The sequence below is a fragment of the Pelobates fuscus genome, chromosome 11 (genome assembly GCF_036172605.1).
Source record: "Pelobates fuscus isolate aPelFus1 chromosome 11, aPelFus1.pri, whole genome shotgun sequence".
NCBI lineage: Eukaryota > Metazoa > Chordata > Amphibia > Anura > Pelobatidae > Pelobates > Pelobates fuscus.
Genome location: NC_086327.1, coordinates 114,772,007 through 114,789,887, shown reverse-complemented (window position 1 = coordinate 114,789,887; position 17,881 = coordinate 114,772,007). Strand labels below are relative to the sequence as shown.

Sequence of the window (17,881 nt, the reverse complement as noted above, 5' to 3'; positions counted from 1 at the left end):
GAACACAGGGATGGGGGTGAGGAGAATACGGGGGGGTGAGAAGAGACTGGTAGGGGAGGGTGGGGGGAGAGGAAAGACCACTAAGGGGCAGGGCAGAGCTCTAAGGGACAGAAGAGAGAGCTCTATAGGACAGGGGGCAGGACAGGGAGCTCTTTCACACTGCGCGCACAGCAGTTTTAGATAATTTGCACATGTTTGTGAGAACTGAAAAATGCTAATGTGAGTGTGTATGTATGTATGTATGTGTGTGTGTGTGTGTTTTAAGTATGTTGGATTTAGTTATTGTGCACTTTTTTATGTATACTTGATTTATGGTACAGTGGTGTTTTTTGCAAATGTTAAATTGGTGAAAATGTTCAAATTTTATGCACATTATATGCAACAGCAGTATTTGCACTGTAAACATTTTTTATTTATGCACAGTATATGCAACAGCAGTATTTGCACTGTAAACATTTTTTATTTATGCACAGTATATGCAACAGCAGTATTTGCACTGTAAACATTTTTTATTTATGCACAGTATATGCAACAGCAGTATTTGCACTGTAAACATTTTTTATTTATGCACAGTATATGCAACAGCAGTATTTGCACTGTAAACTTTTTTTATTTATATAAAGTGTGGGTGAACTTAAACTGTATGGCTATGCTGTGGTTCCTGTAGGCTTTACGTGCGTGCGTGTGTGCGTGCGTGTCCATTTTGCTTGGGGCCCCCAAACTCCTTCAAACGGCCCTGCCCTTTAACATAACCAAAATAATGTAAACAATTTCTGAGTATATAAAATGATCATCATTAGAATATGTTTATTAATACCAATATATTTATTTTTATTAACGTGATAAATAAAACTAGAATAGCATGTACCAGAATTAAGCTCTCTAGATGATGTCAGGACATGTATATATTACATTTACAGCTATTCAATTCCGCAGGGCTGAATACATATACAGTATATGAAAACCATGTAATTTAATTAATCGACCTCTTATTATATCTGCATTGCAAACCAGGTTAAGACAGTACTAACTTGAGCCTGGGTAGGCAACGATGCACACCATTAGCATGTTGTTGACTACATATCCAATAATGCTCTTACAGCCATAATGCTCAGGGGAGAGGTAGTCCACAACATCAGTAGTACCAAAGGTTGCCTACCCCTGTACTAGAGAATATTTGAATCTGCAGTGGGCATTCCATTGATATGTCATGTTTAAACTGGCCACTAGGTGGCAGGTATACTCTAATAAGCATTTCACTGCAAAGTAGATCACATAAAGCACGGTATATTAAATAGTTTCAGGCACTATGTCATTGCAGACTCTTTGTTCGAATATGGGTAGTTCCTCCAATCTAACAGTTAGCTTGATGCTTTAACCATATTAATAATAATAATAATAATAGGGATTACCGCTCTGGGTGCCTTTATACATTTCATCCCAGAATAAGTGTGACATCAGGGAGCAGTATCGGTTCCAGTGGAACTAATATTTTCGCCAAATGATTGGGCAATTCAAAATGTTGCTAATGGAATCTTGGTGCGTCCCCATATGTAAGCAGGAAATGTATTAGAATCCCTGGAATTTAGGTCATTATGCAATAAAGTGTTATATATGTTGTTGATAAGTATGAAATCGCATGCCCACTCCATGTAAAGATGTAGATAAAAAATCTCTTTTTTAATAAGAAAAGTCCCATTTTAATTAGGTTTCCAGCAGTTTTGTAATAGAAGTGATTTAAAGACAAATTGCTAATCTGATATTTCTCATTACTCTCTTAGCCAGGTAGATCCTTTGTGAAACATCAGTCACAGAGGGACCTATTCCCTGAACAATAGTTTATGGTAAGCTGGAAACAGAATTTCAAACATAATAAACAAATTTTTATTATTATTATTATTGTTATTATTAAGACTATATATTTTGTTATAATAGTCCTAACACATTCCAGATTATTTTGCAATTTTACAGTAGATGGAGAGGGCCCTGTTCAAGCAAGCTAGAAGGGAAGTAGGCTAAAAAGAACTTAAAAGGAAGAAGGACATGTCAACTGGGAAGAGAGGTCCGAGGAACGATGCCTGTACCTTGTTAGACTTGTAAAACACAAAAGAACCATATTATAGCTGGAACAACATTTACAACTTTTTGCAAATTTTTCCCAGCTCGACATATATGTCACATATAGTTACATAGGCTGAAAAGAGACATGTGTCCATCAAGTTCAGCCTTCTTCGCATATGTTTTTTGCTGTTGATCCAAGAGAAGGCAAAAAACCCAGTTTGAAGCACTTCCAATTTTGCAGCAAACTATGGGAACAAATCCTTATTGACCCCAGAATGGCAGTCAGATTTATCCTTGGATCAAGAAGCTATTACCCCACAGTTGAAAAATTACATAATTGAATATTATGTTTTTGCAAGTACACATCTAGTAGCTGTTTAAACATTTGTACGAACTCTGATAAAACCACTTCTACAGGCAGAGAGAATTCCACATCCCGATTGTTCTTACGGTAAAAAAAACCTTTCCTTTTGCCTTAGACTGTTATAGCTTATGATCAGTTCGCCACCAATAACTGTTTATTGGCCAGTTGTCTATGCATTCTTAGTTGTATTGCAAATAATTAAATGCATAATTTTATCTATATATAAGTAATCAAAGCATTTATTATAAGTTTTTCCCTTACCGTCTCGAAATGTACAATAAGTTGCCGAGCACTTGGCCTCACACCATTTCAATCTATAATCTTCTCTCTTGTTGTCTTGAATGCGCTGCCAACCTCTTCGCATACAGTAAGCACTTACCCTAAATAAGGAACACAATGTGTCAGGTTTACTTCTTTTTTATCTCTTTATCCATTTACCTGGCTACTCTTTTGAATAAACACTTTGAAACGCAAGTTCAAAACATTGCGGATTTGGATTTTTACTAATTTTGGTCCTGTGGCATGCTCAAACAAACCCAGGACTGGCATGGGAAATAGGACACTCAGCAGGGTGGGCTGTGGTCTAAGATAACTGCTTTTAACATTGCAAATGCCATAACATGTCTGATCTGGTCATTATTCCAAATTGATACTTCCCAGAAAGGCTGCATCTCCTGTACAGTAGATTCCTGAAACCTGGATATATATCTTCATAATACTTTGTACCTCATAATTTGAAGTGGACAAATGTCAAATCGTCAATATTGACACACATTGCTGTGTTAGTTGGCAGTGCTTAAAATTCTGTCTGTCCATTACTGCAGGTGCTTTAATAATTGTCTGTTCATTCAAGCATTCAACTATTTAGAATAAAAGGGTGAAGACTATGAAACTTAGGGGTACATTGCAATCCAATCACAAAGGATGAGGAGTGTTGCACAGTGAACCACGCTATGTGGACTGACCCACAGAGTTGCAATCTGCCCATGTATGGTCCAATGATGAACTCTTTCTCCTGGATGAAGAGAAAGCTCAGCCCAAGTTGTGCAGGCTCAAGACAAAAGTGATATCCGGTATCTGGAACCGAGAATACCAGCTACCTGATTGGCAGTCTGAGTGATTATCTTGTTTACAAATCTTAGACGCTCTCAGAGCTCAGAATAGGCTCAGTGTGCTCTTTGTACCACTAGCTATCCAATCATGAAAGTTGTCTTATAGTGACCATTTAAGGAGAATAATGGTACTAGCAATTAATAAATGCATCAAACGTATTCTTATCAAAGAGCGCATTCATCATCATCGGGTGGAATCAGACAGATTAATCTTAGCAACTTGGAAACATAAAGTCAAACATAAGTCATAGCTATGGTCCAGTATTCCCCTGCTTCCACTCCACTCCACTCACTCCAGCCACTTCCTTCAAACTTCAAGATTATATACCCAATGACTGGCATGATCTACTCCCTTTTGACCCCTTTGCAGTTCTGTCATCTCCATGTGTGCCCTCTCACACATTTTTCCATGTATCTTTGTCTTCCCATCCTTTTACATTTTGTCTTCCTCTCCAGCATCTTGTTTTTTTGCAGACTTCCCACCAGTTTTGTCCTCCCATGGAACCCCAACTCTTGCCTATCATTCCTGGTGGCAGATTCCTCATTTACACCTCATTCATACTGGACTCCAATAGTGCAATAGGGAGAATATCAGCAGAGCTATAGGGAAGAGAGAAGACATGTCCTTCCAAGTTGCGCATGACACAAATGTGCGACGCACACAAGTGAGAATGAATGCTGCAAAGTTATATGAATTTTGGGTGGTAAATGGGGAATTTCTCCTTTTTTTAAAAATTCTTTATTTTTCTTGTGCACGTATATACATACAATATTTCTTGCGATGCCACAACAGCATTGGCAAGTTGAGTAGGAACATTGGGTTTGACATGGCATGCGATTGACGGCACATTTTTAATAATAATAACAGGCTAGGTCAAAAAGGTTTTGTCAGAATATAGAATATGCATCACAGATTTGTGAGAGCTTGAACATCAGAGTGGGAATTTCTCCTTTTATATTACTTTTTGAGACAATGTTTAGGCTGGAGCAGGTTTTATCATATCTCTCCAGTTCTAAGTCATTCTAGCATGGCTACTGGAGCAATGTTACTCTATGTACCATAACAACATTACAATGATGCAAAGTTATCATGATGCTTGTCTATAATTTATGCATTGCTCTTTCTTTAAATAAAAGTAAGTTGAGAAACGGACAGGATTTAAGGCAGCAACATATCCATATATCTTTAAATATATTTATAAATACTTTGAAATTGTTTAAATACATAGAAATGTACATCTACTTACAAATTTTTCTAAATTGACCTAACTTCATTTTATTTCATTACCTGTGACTAAAAGCAGTAACTTTAAATTAGAAAATAATCCTATGGGTTAAAATATCTGCTTTGTAAAAAAAAAAAAAAAAAAAAAAAAGAACCCTTGGGGTTTCGTATAATTGGAGAAGATGTTTTTAAGCATACATGGCAGATTGCAGATAACGAGGCTGGCAATTAATATAACGAAAGGTTTTAAAATAAAATCTGTAATTTCAATGCCAAATGTACAGTTACATGGTATTAAATAAATTCAAGGGGAAGAGAAAAGTGGATTACTTTAACTGCTAGTCATCGTTTTCAAATATATAAATGTGTATAGGTAAATGCACACCCAGGCACAGAAAAAAAATACAGGTTGTTCCAAACAATAAATAAACACGACTTTCAATATTCAGAAATTCCCAGAAGGTAAAGCTTTATTTTAGTGCGACAATCCATCATTCTGTCCTTTGAGCAAGAACCCTGGGGAGACAAAGTCAAATACTCTAGAATTACACCATTATCTTGTTTTTCTTTGAATTCTCAGAATACTACTTCTGTTTGCTTTATATCTTTATCATATCATTATATACTGGATCTTTTTTCTCTCTCTGAAGAAGGTTCGTCATTGAGCACCAAAACGCATGTTGGACCATTTATTTTTCTTTTTTTTTTTACATTATTTTTTACTAGGGGAAGAGCTTAGCATGATGTATGGACTGATACCTTTATTTAAAAAGAAAAATTCAGGATACTGTGTCTCATGATAGAGCCACATTTCGGTAGATCACAGTCACATCACTGGTGAGGGTTGAGATAATTAATTTAAATCAGGGTCAAGGAATACTGAAATAGCAGACATAGACTGCCACCACAATATCTCAGTATGACAGACAGTCTATATACACCCAGGTGAAGGCCAAATCATGCAGTCTCATATATTTGGTTCTCTTTTCACAGGTGTAGTGAAGATGTTTGAGCATTGCTTAAAGGAACACTATAGGGTCAGGAATACAAACACGTATGTATGGTCAGGAATACAAATATGTATTCCTGACCCTATAGTGTTAAAACCACCATTCTCTGAAAAGAAAGTGATCATCAAATTAGACCATATCGTCAATGCAATGCTTTTATTTGGAGAACATTTGGGAGGCTAATGCGCATGCACAGCAAAACACCATGCAAGCATGGCTGCTTTTGGGTATAGACTTCATAGACATGCGTAGTCTGCTCTAACAGAAGTTCCTATGTTACCCTTTAGCTTTTCTGGACTATTAAACTCTGCGCACCCTAGCAGATAGGTCTCAAATGTACCACTTGTTTGCCAAATGCATCCTCTATAAGTTTATAGTACTGAACAGGCAAGAAAGGTAGGTCGAGTACCAGGGGTTAAGTGGACAGAACATGTCCGGGGGCAGAGTCCAGTTCAAGGGATAGAGGTTAATGTCCCTCCATCTTTTAACTTCACCCACAGCTACAGTTTCAATAGAGAAGCATTGAACGGCAATGCTTATTTTTTTTTTTGCCACTATGTGCATATTTTAAATGGATTAAAATGTATTAATAAATCAACTGCAGTTTGTTAAAGGGACACTCCAGGCACCCAGACCACTTCTGCCCATTGGAGTGGTCTGGGTGCCAACTCCCACTACCCTTAACCCAGCAAGTGTAATTATTGTAGATTTCATAAACTGCAATATTTACCTTGCAGGGTTAAGTCCTCCTCTAGAGGGACTTCCAGGGTCGCCGAAATCCCCATGGGAAAGCATTAAATAATGGTTTCCTATGGGGGGGTCTAATGCGCATTCACGGCCATTGCCGCGCATGCGCATTAAGACTCCCCTGCCGGCTGACGTCGGCAGGGGAGGAGAGTAGGCAGAGCCTACATTGGTGCTGGATTCAGGTAATTCACTGAAGTGGTTTTAATGTAACATAACAAAGTTCGATTTTTGGTGGGAGAACTGAAGCTGAAATATTACAATCTATACACTATAGTAAATTTTTGTTTCAGTTTAGACATAATTTTAAAGTCTCAATTTGTACGTGCATTAAATCATTTTGATTTTGTGTTAAAGACCAAAGGATTCTGTAATTGAAAGTCACTATGTATTTGCTTTACCTTTTGTGGACAGTAGAGGGAGCTTTTTTCTTAGTTATGTGCATAGAACGTTCGTGTTTATTGGTCGGTTTATAGTTGGGAGTTTGACACATAGACATGTATTTATTAAACAAACCTTTCTGCAGAGCTGGGTTAAAAGCAAATAAATAGAAACTATTTAAAGGGATACACCAGGCTGAAATAGAATATCATTTTATTTAGATAACTCATTATAAAACTCAGGATAAAATGTTTAAAAAAAATAAAAAATCACATTTAAATTTCCTGTTTTTGCTGTAAATTACCGGGATCTTCAGTGAGCTTCCTATGGAATTGCTAAATATGTCTTAGAAGCATAGCAGAAGTTTCTGGAGGTCCCAGTAAGTCTTTTTACTGAAAGAAAAAACCTTGTACAAAGCTATTGCTCGTAATAAATGAAGATACTGTCACTTGATTTATATTGTATGTATTGTAAGTGGTAGCTTTATGTAGCAATTGTATTTATCCTTCATTTTTTTTAATACAGCAATAATAATTAAAGAACTGCTGTCATCTCTACATTATTTTGAAATATAATGACTTTCATCAAGTTTTGAAAGGAAATGGATTTTCTGTAAAGCTAAGTATATGTAAAAAAAAAATGAGGAAATGGTCACCGCTACCTTTAGTATATGACAAGATCCTTCAGTCATATACATACACCTTGTGTCAGGCAGTGCTTGAAAACCTCTATGGTCTTTCCTGCTTCACTGCCCGCGCAGTACAGTGACATCATCAGACCTACTTACTGTAAAATTTAAACACTGTCTGACCGAAGACACGTGTATATCACCAATGGGTTCTTTCATATGCTAAAGGTAGGGATGTGGTTTTGTCATTTATTTACAAATACTCAATTTAACAAAGAATCTTAATAAAAGGACTAATATATAAAACAAATATTGTTCAGGCGACAGTTCTCCTTTAAGTATCCACTACCCCTCATAACTACCAGATAAATTCACTAAACACCAGGCAGAGCACACAAATGAGAATTCAAAGCCTGAAACTCATTTTACGTGGAGCCCTCACGAGATGAATATTGATCTATTTTTTGTTCAATTTAGTTTTTATTTTTTGTTGTTTTTTTTGCAAATTGAGTGTTTTCATTTCAATATATATAATTGTGTGTTATTTTGCATTTAGTTATGGCTATTTTTGTGGGTAAAAAAATAAGACTAAGAAGAAAAAAGATGATTAATGTTTTTTTCAAAATTCTTTTTACTGCTCCTCTCTCACTATTATTACTGTAAGAAGGAGGTAGGTAGGGGGTAAGTTTACTTTCCTAATCGTCCTGAGGGAGAATTATTGGCATGTCCACCCCCTTGTATATTTAATTATAGCCACCACTTACTGCCTAGGGTGACGGTAGGGGCGCACTACTACTACTACGTTCCCTAAAGTTTTATTAATTTAACCCTTCACAAGCCACTCACGGATGGGGGATGAGGGGGGCACTAGATCTCTCCCTTATATTATAATTAGGGCCACCATCCGCTGCCTATAAATGATGGCTGGTAAAGTCAATAGGGCCAACCATGTAAAAATTAGCCACCACCCACTGACCATAGTTGGGGGGAAAGAGGACAAATTAGATATATATCAAAGTCTTTTTTCCAAACTAATGTGTAGCATGGTACCAATGCTATTTTCATAAAAATTAAGAAAATAAATAGGGCCTTGATGACTTTTACAAACATTTATTGGATAACAGCCTCATCAGGCCTTAACAATGATTGATAAAATTAGCATAGCAGCGTAATTGGGCTTTCTTGTATCACCAGGTGTACATCAGTGGTAACTTGTATCACGCATATCTACTTAGTGAGGTGCTAAACTTTTATAACTGACGTCAGCATGATATTACACAATATTAGCAGCATGAGATAAGGAATGTTGGAGAGACAAAAACACTAACTGAATATCTATAAATTGTCGAGTTGCAAGTGGAAAATGTTGTTCTACACAAATTATGTTATAGGATAAATATCCATATCAATCACAAATTAATCTCAAAACACAATAATATGCCTCAATTTCACTTGAGAATTGAGTTTTGTATATTGGGAATTGTTTATTTTGCGAACAATTCCATATATACCACATATACCCTATCCTTACCTTTTTGTGTCATTTTACCCCACTCCCTCTAGCATGAAAGCTCATTGAGCAGGGCCCTCAACCCCTCTGTTCCTGTGTGTCCAACTTGTCTGGTTACAACTACATGTCTGTTCGCATGGGCGTCCGCAGGGGGGGGGGGGGGGACAAGGGGGGGGCACTTGCCCCCACCCCTGGATTTCTCAGCTTGTTCTGCTATTTTTCATGTGAGATTTAAAATGAACTGCAATACCGGCGCCAGCCAGTAGGTGTATAGAGAGAGACAGGGATAGGAAGCTGCATCTATCCCTGCTTCTCTCTGCTGATTGAAACTGCAGGGGAGCAACACATGCAGCCAGCAGAGACAGCCTACAGATCAGGTAAGTGAGGGATGGGATGGGGGGGGTTAAAATAGCCTATATATTAGGGGAGTAAGGCATGGGGGGCAGCCTATAGATTAAAGGAGTAAGGCATGGGGGGCAGCCTATATATTAGGGGAGTAAGGCATGGGAGGACAGCCTATATATTAGGGGAGTATGGCAAGGGGGGCAGCCTATATATTAGGGGAGTAAGGCATGGGGGCAGCCTATAGATTAGGGGAGTAAGACATGGGGGGCAGCTTATAGATTAGGGGAGTAAGGCATGGGGGGCAGCCTATGTATTAGGGGAGTAAGGCATGGGGGGGCAGCCTATATATTAGGGGAGTAAGGCATGGGGGCAGCCTATAGATTAGGGGAGTAAGACATGGGGGGCAGCCTATAGATTAGGGGAGTAAGGCATGGAGGGGCAGCCTATATATTAGGGGAGTAAGGCATGGGGGGCAGCCTATATATTAGGGGAGTATGGCATGGGGGGGCAGCCTATATATTATGGGAGTAAGGCATGGGGGGCAGCCGATATATTAGGAAAGTGAGGCATGGGGTGGGCAGTATATTGATTAGGCAAGTGAGGCATGGGGGGGCAGCCTATAGATAAGGCAAGTGAGGCATGGGGGGCAGCCTATAGATTAGGCAAGTGAGGCATGGGGGGTTGGGGGGGGGCTAAATGAAGAGTCAGCAAGGAGCAGCAAGGGTCTGCAAGGAGCAGGGTCTGCAAGAAACAGAAAGGGACAGAAGGAGCACAAAGGTAAAGTTGAAGAAGGAGCAGAAAGGGACAGCAAGGAGCACACAGCTAAAGTAGAAGAAGGAGCAGAAAGGAATCAGAATGAGAAAGGAGCAGAAGGATGCAAAATAAGCAGAAAGGTAAAGGAGCAGAAGGAGCCAAATATAGAAGACAGTGTCAGAAGAAAAAGAAGACTGTCAAATGAAGGAGAAGAAAAGGAGATTGGAGCAGGAAGGACAAATGAAGTGAACCCTCCACTTTATTCTGGACACCACATCATAAGGCTTTGGTACCTGGGCCTGGCAGGGAAACTCTGGACCTTCTCATCTCCCCAGGTAAAAAAAAAAATATCAGTGTTAATGTGTTCACTTTTATTTAATGGGTGTCAGGAAGCACAGAGTGCCACTGGGTAGGGGTGTTGCTGATTGGCTAGAGCGGTCAGCTGGCACTCTAAGCCAATCTATAGCTCCCCATTCATAAAAAAGTTTTACAAAATTATGAACCGGGAACTAGCGATTGGCTTAGAGCGTCAACTGTCAACTCTAGCCAATCAGCGGCACCCATGCCTGACATCAATCTGCATTTCATGACATTCCGTTTCAGATGCTGAATACCACTGAGGGACCTGGAGCTGGAGGAAGCCTTTGGGGTTAAACCATTTGAGAGCGGTTTAACCCCTTAAAGGAAAGAGCACCCAGGGGCTTCCTGGCATCATAGCATTTTCATTCAGATGAAGTTGTTATGGTGACCAGAATTTTACTTTAATTTGCTTAAAGGAACACTATAGTGTCAGGAATACAAACATGTATTCCTGACACCATAGTTGTGAAAACGCTATTCACCCTGGCTTTAACCCCTTAAGGACACATGACATGTGTGACATGTCATGATTCAATTTTAATCCAGAAGTTTGGTCCTTAAGGGGTTAAGTGATAATGACCATGCCCCTCCCCTTAATGACACTGCCAAAAAGGGGCCAAGCATAGATGTTATTACAATTATGCCCCCCCCCCCCCCCTGGAAAAATTCCTGCGGAGGCCCATGTCTGTTCGTCCACCCATTGTAAAGCGCTGCGGAATTTGACGGTGCTCTATAAATATAATAATAATAATAATAATAATAATAATAATAATAATAATAATAATAAAAAAAAATAAAACATACACTTTGTCTTCAAAATAAAATTAAATAAATGTTGAGATCAGTCACATTGCTGAAATATGTCATGGGGAGATACACCCAATATGGTAGCTAGGTTTTGCTGGTGTTTAGATGTGAATAACATAGGTGTAAAGGTGGGTAAGGTGAATGTTCATGTCATTTATATGCAGATGACACGCAAATCTACCTGTCCTCCCCTGATCTCTCCCCGCCCACCTTGACTCGTGTTTCTGACTGCCTCTCTGCTATTTCCAACTGGATGGCTGCTCACTTCCGTAAACTCAACCTGTCCAAAACAGAACTTCTAGTTTTTCCTCCCTCAAGTGCTGCTACTCCTGTGTCTGTCTCCATCCAAGTCAACGGCGCTACTATCACCTCTACCTCGCAGGCTCGCTGCCTAGGGGTTCTTTTTGATTCTGACCTCTCTTTTACTCCCAATGTCCAATCGATAGTCAAATCCTGTCGCTTCCAACTCAAGAACATAGCGCGCATCCGCCCATATCTAACGCCGGATGCGGCTAAGATACTGGTTCATGCTGTTGTTCTCTCTCGCCTCGACTACTGCAATCCCCTTCTCACCGGTCTTACATGTTCCCAGCTTGCACCGCTGCAATCTATAATGAATGCGGCTGCAAGGCTTATTTTCCTGTCCAGTCGCACCTCCCACGCCTCCACGCTCTGTCAGTCCCTGCATTGGCTTCCAGTTAGATATAGGGCCCAATTCAAAATTCTGGCGCTTGCTTACAAATCCCTACATAATGCTGCTCCAACATACCTATCCTCCCTCACACACAGGTATGTCCCGTCGAGACCCCTGCGCTCAGCCCAAGACCTACGCCTATCCTCTGCCCGGATTCCCACCTCTGATGCTCGCCTTCAAGACTTCTCCAGGGCTGCACCTATTCTGTGGAACTCCCTTCCCTCCTCAATCAGACTTTCACCCAGCCTCCACTCCTTCAAAAAATCTTTGAAAACTCACTTCTTCATTAAAGCTTATCAATTAAACTGTCAGCAGGTTTCTCATCCCCCACCCCATGACTCCTTTCCTGCAACTGTCAAAAATGACCTACCAAGCACTCAATAAACCCTTCTCTAACAAACTATTTAATTCCCCTACTCTAACCCTTTGTGTCACTATAACCCACTCCCTCTAGCATGTAAGCTCATTGAGCAGGGCCCTCAACCCCCTCTGTTCTTGTACCTCCAGTGGTCTGATCTCAATTATGTGTCTGTTAGTCCACCCATTGTACAGCTCTACGGAATTTGTTGGCGCTATATAAATAATAAAATAATAATAATATGTGAATAACATAGGTGTAAAGGTGGGTAAGGTGAATGTGTATGTGAATGCACAGATATTTCTGTATTTCATTGCATCAGCAGGATTGTGTTTGACAATCTCAGAATGGAGCATGGTAAATCAACTTTAATGTTTAGCATTTGAACCAATATTAGCCCAGCTCCCTGTCAATTACAAGTAGCCAGCAAGTGTAATCAATATTAGCGTGCCGTTTATCGATTGAAAGAAAAATTGCTATTAAATCACAGCTTGTTGGTTTCAGCAGGCTGACATCTTAATTTAAGTAAAAAATTAAAATGTTAAAAAAAAATTAATAATAAAAAATAAAAGGTATTTTCGATTGGTTCACAATCCAAGCTGCTTATGGACATAGTTCGGTATGTGGATTAATATGAATTCTGAGAACAAATTTTTTGTATAGAGACCATATGAGTGATCACTAGAAACACATAGTTCCATGTTACCATGGAGAGAGATCTTGAAATACAAATGCCCTTTGCAATAAACTTTTGGATAGTGTGGGTTGCATATCTCTTTGATGGAAGGAGGTGATTTACTTATTATTTACTTATTATTTCTAAAGGAAAACGGAACAGCTGGGTTAAAGGACCACTATAGGCAACTAGACCACTTCAGCTTAATGAAGTGGTCTGGGTACCAGGTCCATCTAAACATTGACAGCCGCTAGAGGCACTTCCGTGCTTCTCACTGTGATTTTCACAGTGAGAAGACGCCAGCATCCATAGGAAAGCATTGAGAAGCTCTTGCCGCGCATGCGCATTCAGCCGATGACATCCAAAGGAGGAGGAGAGTCCCCAGCGCCGAGGGAGCCTGGCGCTGGAGAAAGGTGAGTGTTTCACCTCCTTCCTCCCCCTTCAGCCCGGCGGGAGAGGGACCCTGAGGGTGAGGGCACCCTCAAGGCACTATAGTGCCAGGAAAACGAGTTTGTTTTCCTGGCACTATAGTGGTCCTTTAAATCCTTAAGGACACATGACATGTGTGACATGTCATGATTCCCTTTTATTCCAGAAGTTTGGTCCTTAAGGGGTTAACCTGAGAATGGTGAGAAGCCAAACAAACAGAGGATGGTCAAAGAGGAACCTTTTGCAGGACAGCAAACCTCCCACCCTGCTGAGCCCTTGGCATCGGACAGGGGAAGCCAGGCTCTGTAGTTGGAATAGATGCTAAAAAAACAGATACTGCACTACATAGAGCTTGAGTGGTTATGGTACTTAGACTCTAAGATTCTCCATGTGGAGATACAATGCTTAAAGTAAACCTGAATAGTAAAAATCTAATTTCCCACTGCTCTGGGGGTAATATGAGGCTCACAAAACAATGTATAACATGAAAAGTTTTATTGCATTTTTTAAAATGCTATATGGCAGATACAGTGGAGGACAAAACAGGACAGGATGAACAAACACCTTATGCATTCTGGGCTTCGCTGCCCTTAATCATAACTGAGGAACAAGTACATAAAAGAGTCATGACAAGAGTCAGGGTGACAGGTTCATGTTAAATTAATAACTATGATGACAGGTTAATATTAACTATATACTACGTACTAGTATACGTAACACTTGTTTTTGGCCATATTTGGCACAATGCGTCTGAATTTAGACTGATAGACAGGTCATCTGAATTCAGTAAATTCGAAGTACCATATGGACATATAACTGAGCAAACGGTTCATACAATAGACAAACATTTTCGCTTGATTCGTGATTTGGAGTTCTAAACTAAAAAGACAATTGATGGGGGGGAAAAATGATTGATTGCTAGGGGGCAACCCTTATATGTGGATTTTATTCACAGATCAAGTAAGAAGTAACTATTTGAGAGAAGAAAGAGGAGGTGCAGTAGAAACACATCTCTACTTATGTATAAGTATATGTATATTTAGTGATGTCCCGAACAGTTCGCCTGGAACCGCGAACACGCGTGATGTTCGGTCTGCCCCCTATTCGTCATCATTGAGTAAACTTTGACCCTGTACCTCACAGTCAGCAGACACATTCCAGCCAATCAGCAGCAGACCCTCCCTCCCAGGCCCTCCCACCTCCATGATAAATAGGGGGCGGACCGAACATCACGCATGTTCGCGACCACGAACACGCTATGTTCGCCAGCGAACGGTTCCAGGCGAACTGTTTGGGACATCACTATTTATATTTTATTTTAATTTATTTTTTCATGCATAAAAAAAGCAAAAGATAAAACAACGTAAGTTTTAAACAAGAAAAACATACAGTAAAATAAAATAAATATATTTATACATTATATATTTACTAAATATGTAATATGCGAAGAGAGATTTGTTCATTTTACTGCTCCCCCTCCTTTTCTCTATATTGCTTACTTTTGCTCACTTGATCTGTGAACCAAATACAGAGAATGTTCCTATCAATGTACTGCGAAATATTTACATAATATTTCATTATTTCCCGATTATTTTGCATGGACAATATTCAGAAGATGCCTTCACATAGGCATCTATCTGACTACCTAAACAAATCTTGTTTTTTTTTTGTTTTTTTTAAGATGTAGTGATTTCGCCAAACTGAATTTCCAAAATGCAATCAGTAATTCTTTTAACATTTTAGACTTTTTCTATTGTTTATAAGGCTTAATCATATGATCAAACATCTGCTGATTTTTTAAAAGCATGATACACATCAGCATAGACATCTTATATGTTTGCTCACACGTGCATTGTCCTGTTCATTAATTAGCAAGGTGCAGATTTAGCAAAGCATTAAATAACCTTTTTAGAGATACTAACCTTTCAAGCAAAACAGATAGTCAGTTAATTAAATACAACTTTTAGCTCTTTTCACTTAAAGGAACACTATAGTGTAAAAAATATAAAACTGTATTTCTAACACTATAGTGTCTCTCTCTGCCTCCCCCTCCCCGTCGCGGCCCCCCAGTGGCAAATAAATGGTTATAAACAATGTTACACTTACTGACTCCAGTGCCAAGGTCCCTCGGCACTGGATCAATATCCGCTTGCTCCAACTTCAGCCAACAGGGGGACCTAATGCATATTCGCAGCGAGCAACAAGTGTGCATAGGCCTTCCCATAGGAAAACATTGAATCAATTCTTTTATATGGGATGTGGCAGACCGCCTGGTACCCCGACTGGGTACCTCCGCCAATCACGCTTCCTAGATATTGCTGAGTATCATAAGCACTTTGCCGGGACACCATAAGCACTTCCAGCCCCTAGCCGCCACAGTTTGGCTAGAGTCTCGCCGCCTCTTCCCAACCTGGACCTAAGCCCTGGGTCCAGCTCCCAGGGGTTAGAGCTCTCCTCCAGAGAGTATAGCAGGGATAGAAAGTAAATAGAGCAGTATAGATGTTCCCCCCACACATTAGCCAAGAATTAATGCTGGGAGTAGACTGTGTCTTTATTCAGGGCAAGAAACAGCCTTTGTATGCAAAGTCCCCTGAAAAGGGTTTCCAACACAAACATACAGGGTCTTTTCTCTCAAGATCCTCTGTGCCTGAGATATGTGAGGAAACTTCTTGAGGAAAATCTACAATAGTTCCAACCACCCCACAAACACATTTTAATATTTCAAAAGGGGTTAATTGATTGCATGGAAGGTCAGAGCTTACAACCCAAGTTCCTCTTTGAACCTGGGACCCCAACAGAGCCACTGTGCCAGGTGTGAGAAGTCACACACAAGTGGCCTGGAAGTCTGGCTTCAGCACAACCTAACTCTTCCATTTGCCATATGTCTTGATTGCCTCTTAGATAGGAAGTCTTTTGATATGTTAATGATCACTAGCACTCAATAACAAACAAACCCTTGTGTTTCAATATCATATCCAAAAGAGACATTAATACCTACCCACAAATTAAAGCCTAATTTTTATCACATTTAGAATAGGACAAGCACAATCTTCCAATCAAGCCCAAACATGATTTGCAAACAAGGGGAGATCCCCAGCATGATGACCTGAAAACAATAAACAGGCGAGTGAGTGGGCACATGTGGGCATGGTACTCAGTGACGGTGTTCCGTCACATGGGGGTTATGAAGACATTGAGTATCCTCATGAACAGCATTTCACGGAGTCAAACTCTGTGAAGCATGAGGAAGCGCCTCTAGTGGCTACAATGTTTGCAGCTGCAGCGCTATATTGACAGGGACACTACACCCAGACCACTTCAATAAGATGAAGTGGTCTGGGCTTCTATAGTGTCCCCTTAAAATAGAAATAAATATTTATGGCAATTAATCTTAGGTAATCTGTGAAATTCAGATCTGAATACCGTGTAGTGAATTAGAGGAGATTCTGACACCCTTCACACCCTCATCTGGAGTTTGTAGAGAAAACACAATGAGGGTTCTAAGTGAATAACTTTAGATGCATATAACAAAAAAAAAAAATACTGTTGCAAACAGCATACAGAAAAGATTCTAGTAGTATTTTATCTGGAACAGTGACAATAAATTATATTTTGGAATTACTAGGAGATTCGAATATAAATTAGTTCTTGCATTCATACACAAACGTTACTGTTTTTTCTATTGTGACAATAATTTAAGGTGCATTACAATTTTGTCCTCAACGTATGATGTTGGAATCATGGTAGAAGAGTAATGTAATATGGCTTTTCTTGATGGGAGTTAAGCTTTAGTCTAGGAATATGCATTTTTCTCAACCTTGGGTTTAAAAGTGGAAAATATTCTGTAAAATGCTGACTCTCTACGAAGGTTGAGGGTTCTACGGAGAGAATCAGAAATCAAACACCATTTTAAACATTATTTTTAAGTACTTACAGCTGGGCCCCGTTATTGCCTCCTATATAAAAAAAAGGACCTGGACCCTTCGGGTCAGCCATCTTCTTCTCTGCCAAACCGGGTGTTTCCATGGAAATTCTTTGGGTTGGTGAGGAGGGTTCATTTCTTGGCTCATCCAGAGGGTCTGAATTAGAAGGTTCACATCCAGCTGTTCAGGGTGAAGCAAGAGATAAGATAAATGCAAAATACGCCATCACCTTTGCACACTGAAACAACAAAAGCGCTCATGAGAGGTTATTCATCAACTTGTATATCTGCTTGTGCCAGCTTGTTAGCAGCTCTGTAGCTATCCATCCTAGAACTCTAAGCTAAAGTCAACAAAAGACAATACATGGCTATAATAAAACAACAATGGCACTGCTTGTTGATCTCGGACTGTTATTAAAGTAAGATAATGGTTGTTTGTATGGGAAGATGAGTAGATGAGCAAGAGTGTGCAATCATTTTACTACAGGTAACTGTTAATAAA

The 17,881-nt window shown here is 39.6% G+C and overlaps 1 protein-coding gene across 1 annotated transcript in view; it reads right to left on the bottom strand.

Moving 5' to 3' along the window:
- Positions 1–17,881, bottom strand: part of TTLL10 (tubulin tyrosine ligase like 10) — a 45,085-nt gene that overhangs the window by 16,255 nt on the left and 10,949 nt on the right. The window contains exons 3-4 of the mRNA XM_063436879.1: positions 17,392–17,560; positions 2,687–2,805 (exon numbers count right to left, since the gene is read on the bottom strand). Coding sequence (XP_063292949.1) covers positions 2,687–2,805; positions 17,392–17,560 — 288 coding nt within the window. The remainder of the gene's footprint in view (positions 1–2,686; positions 2,806–17,391; positions 17,561–17,881) is intronic.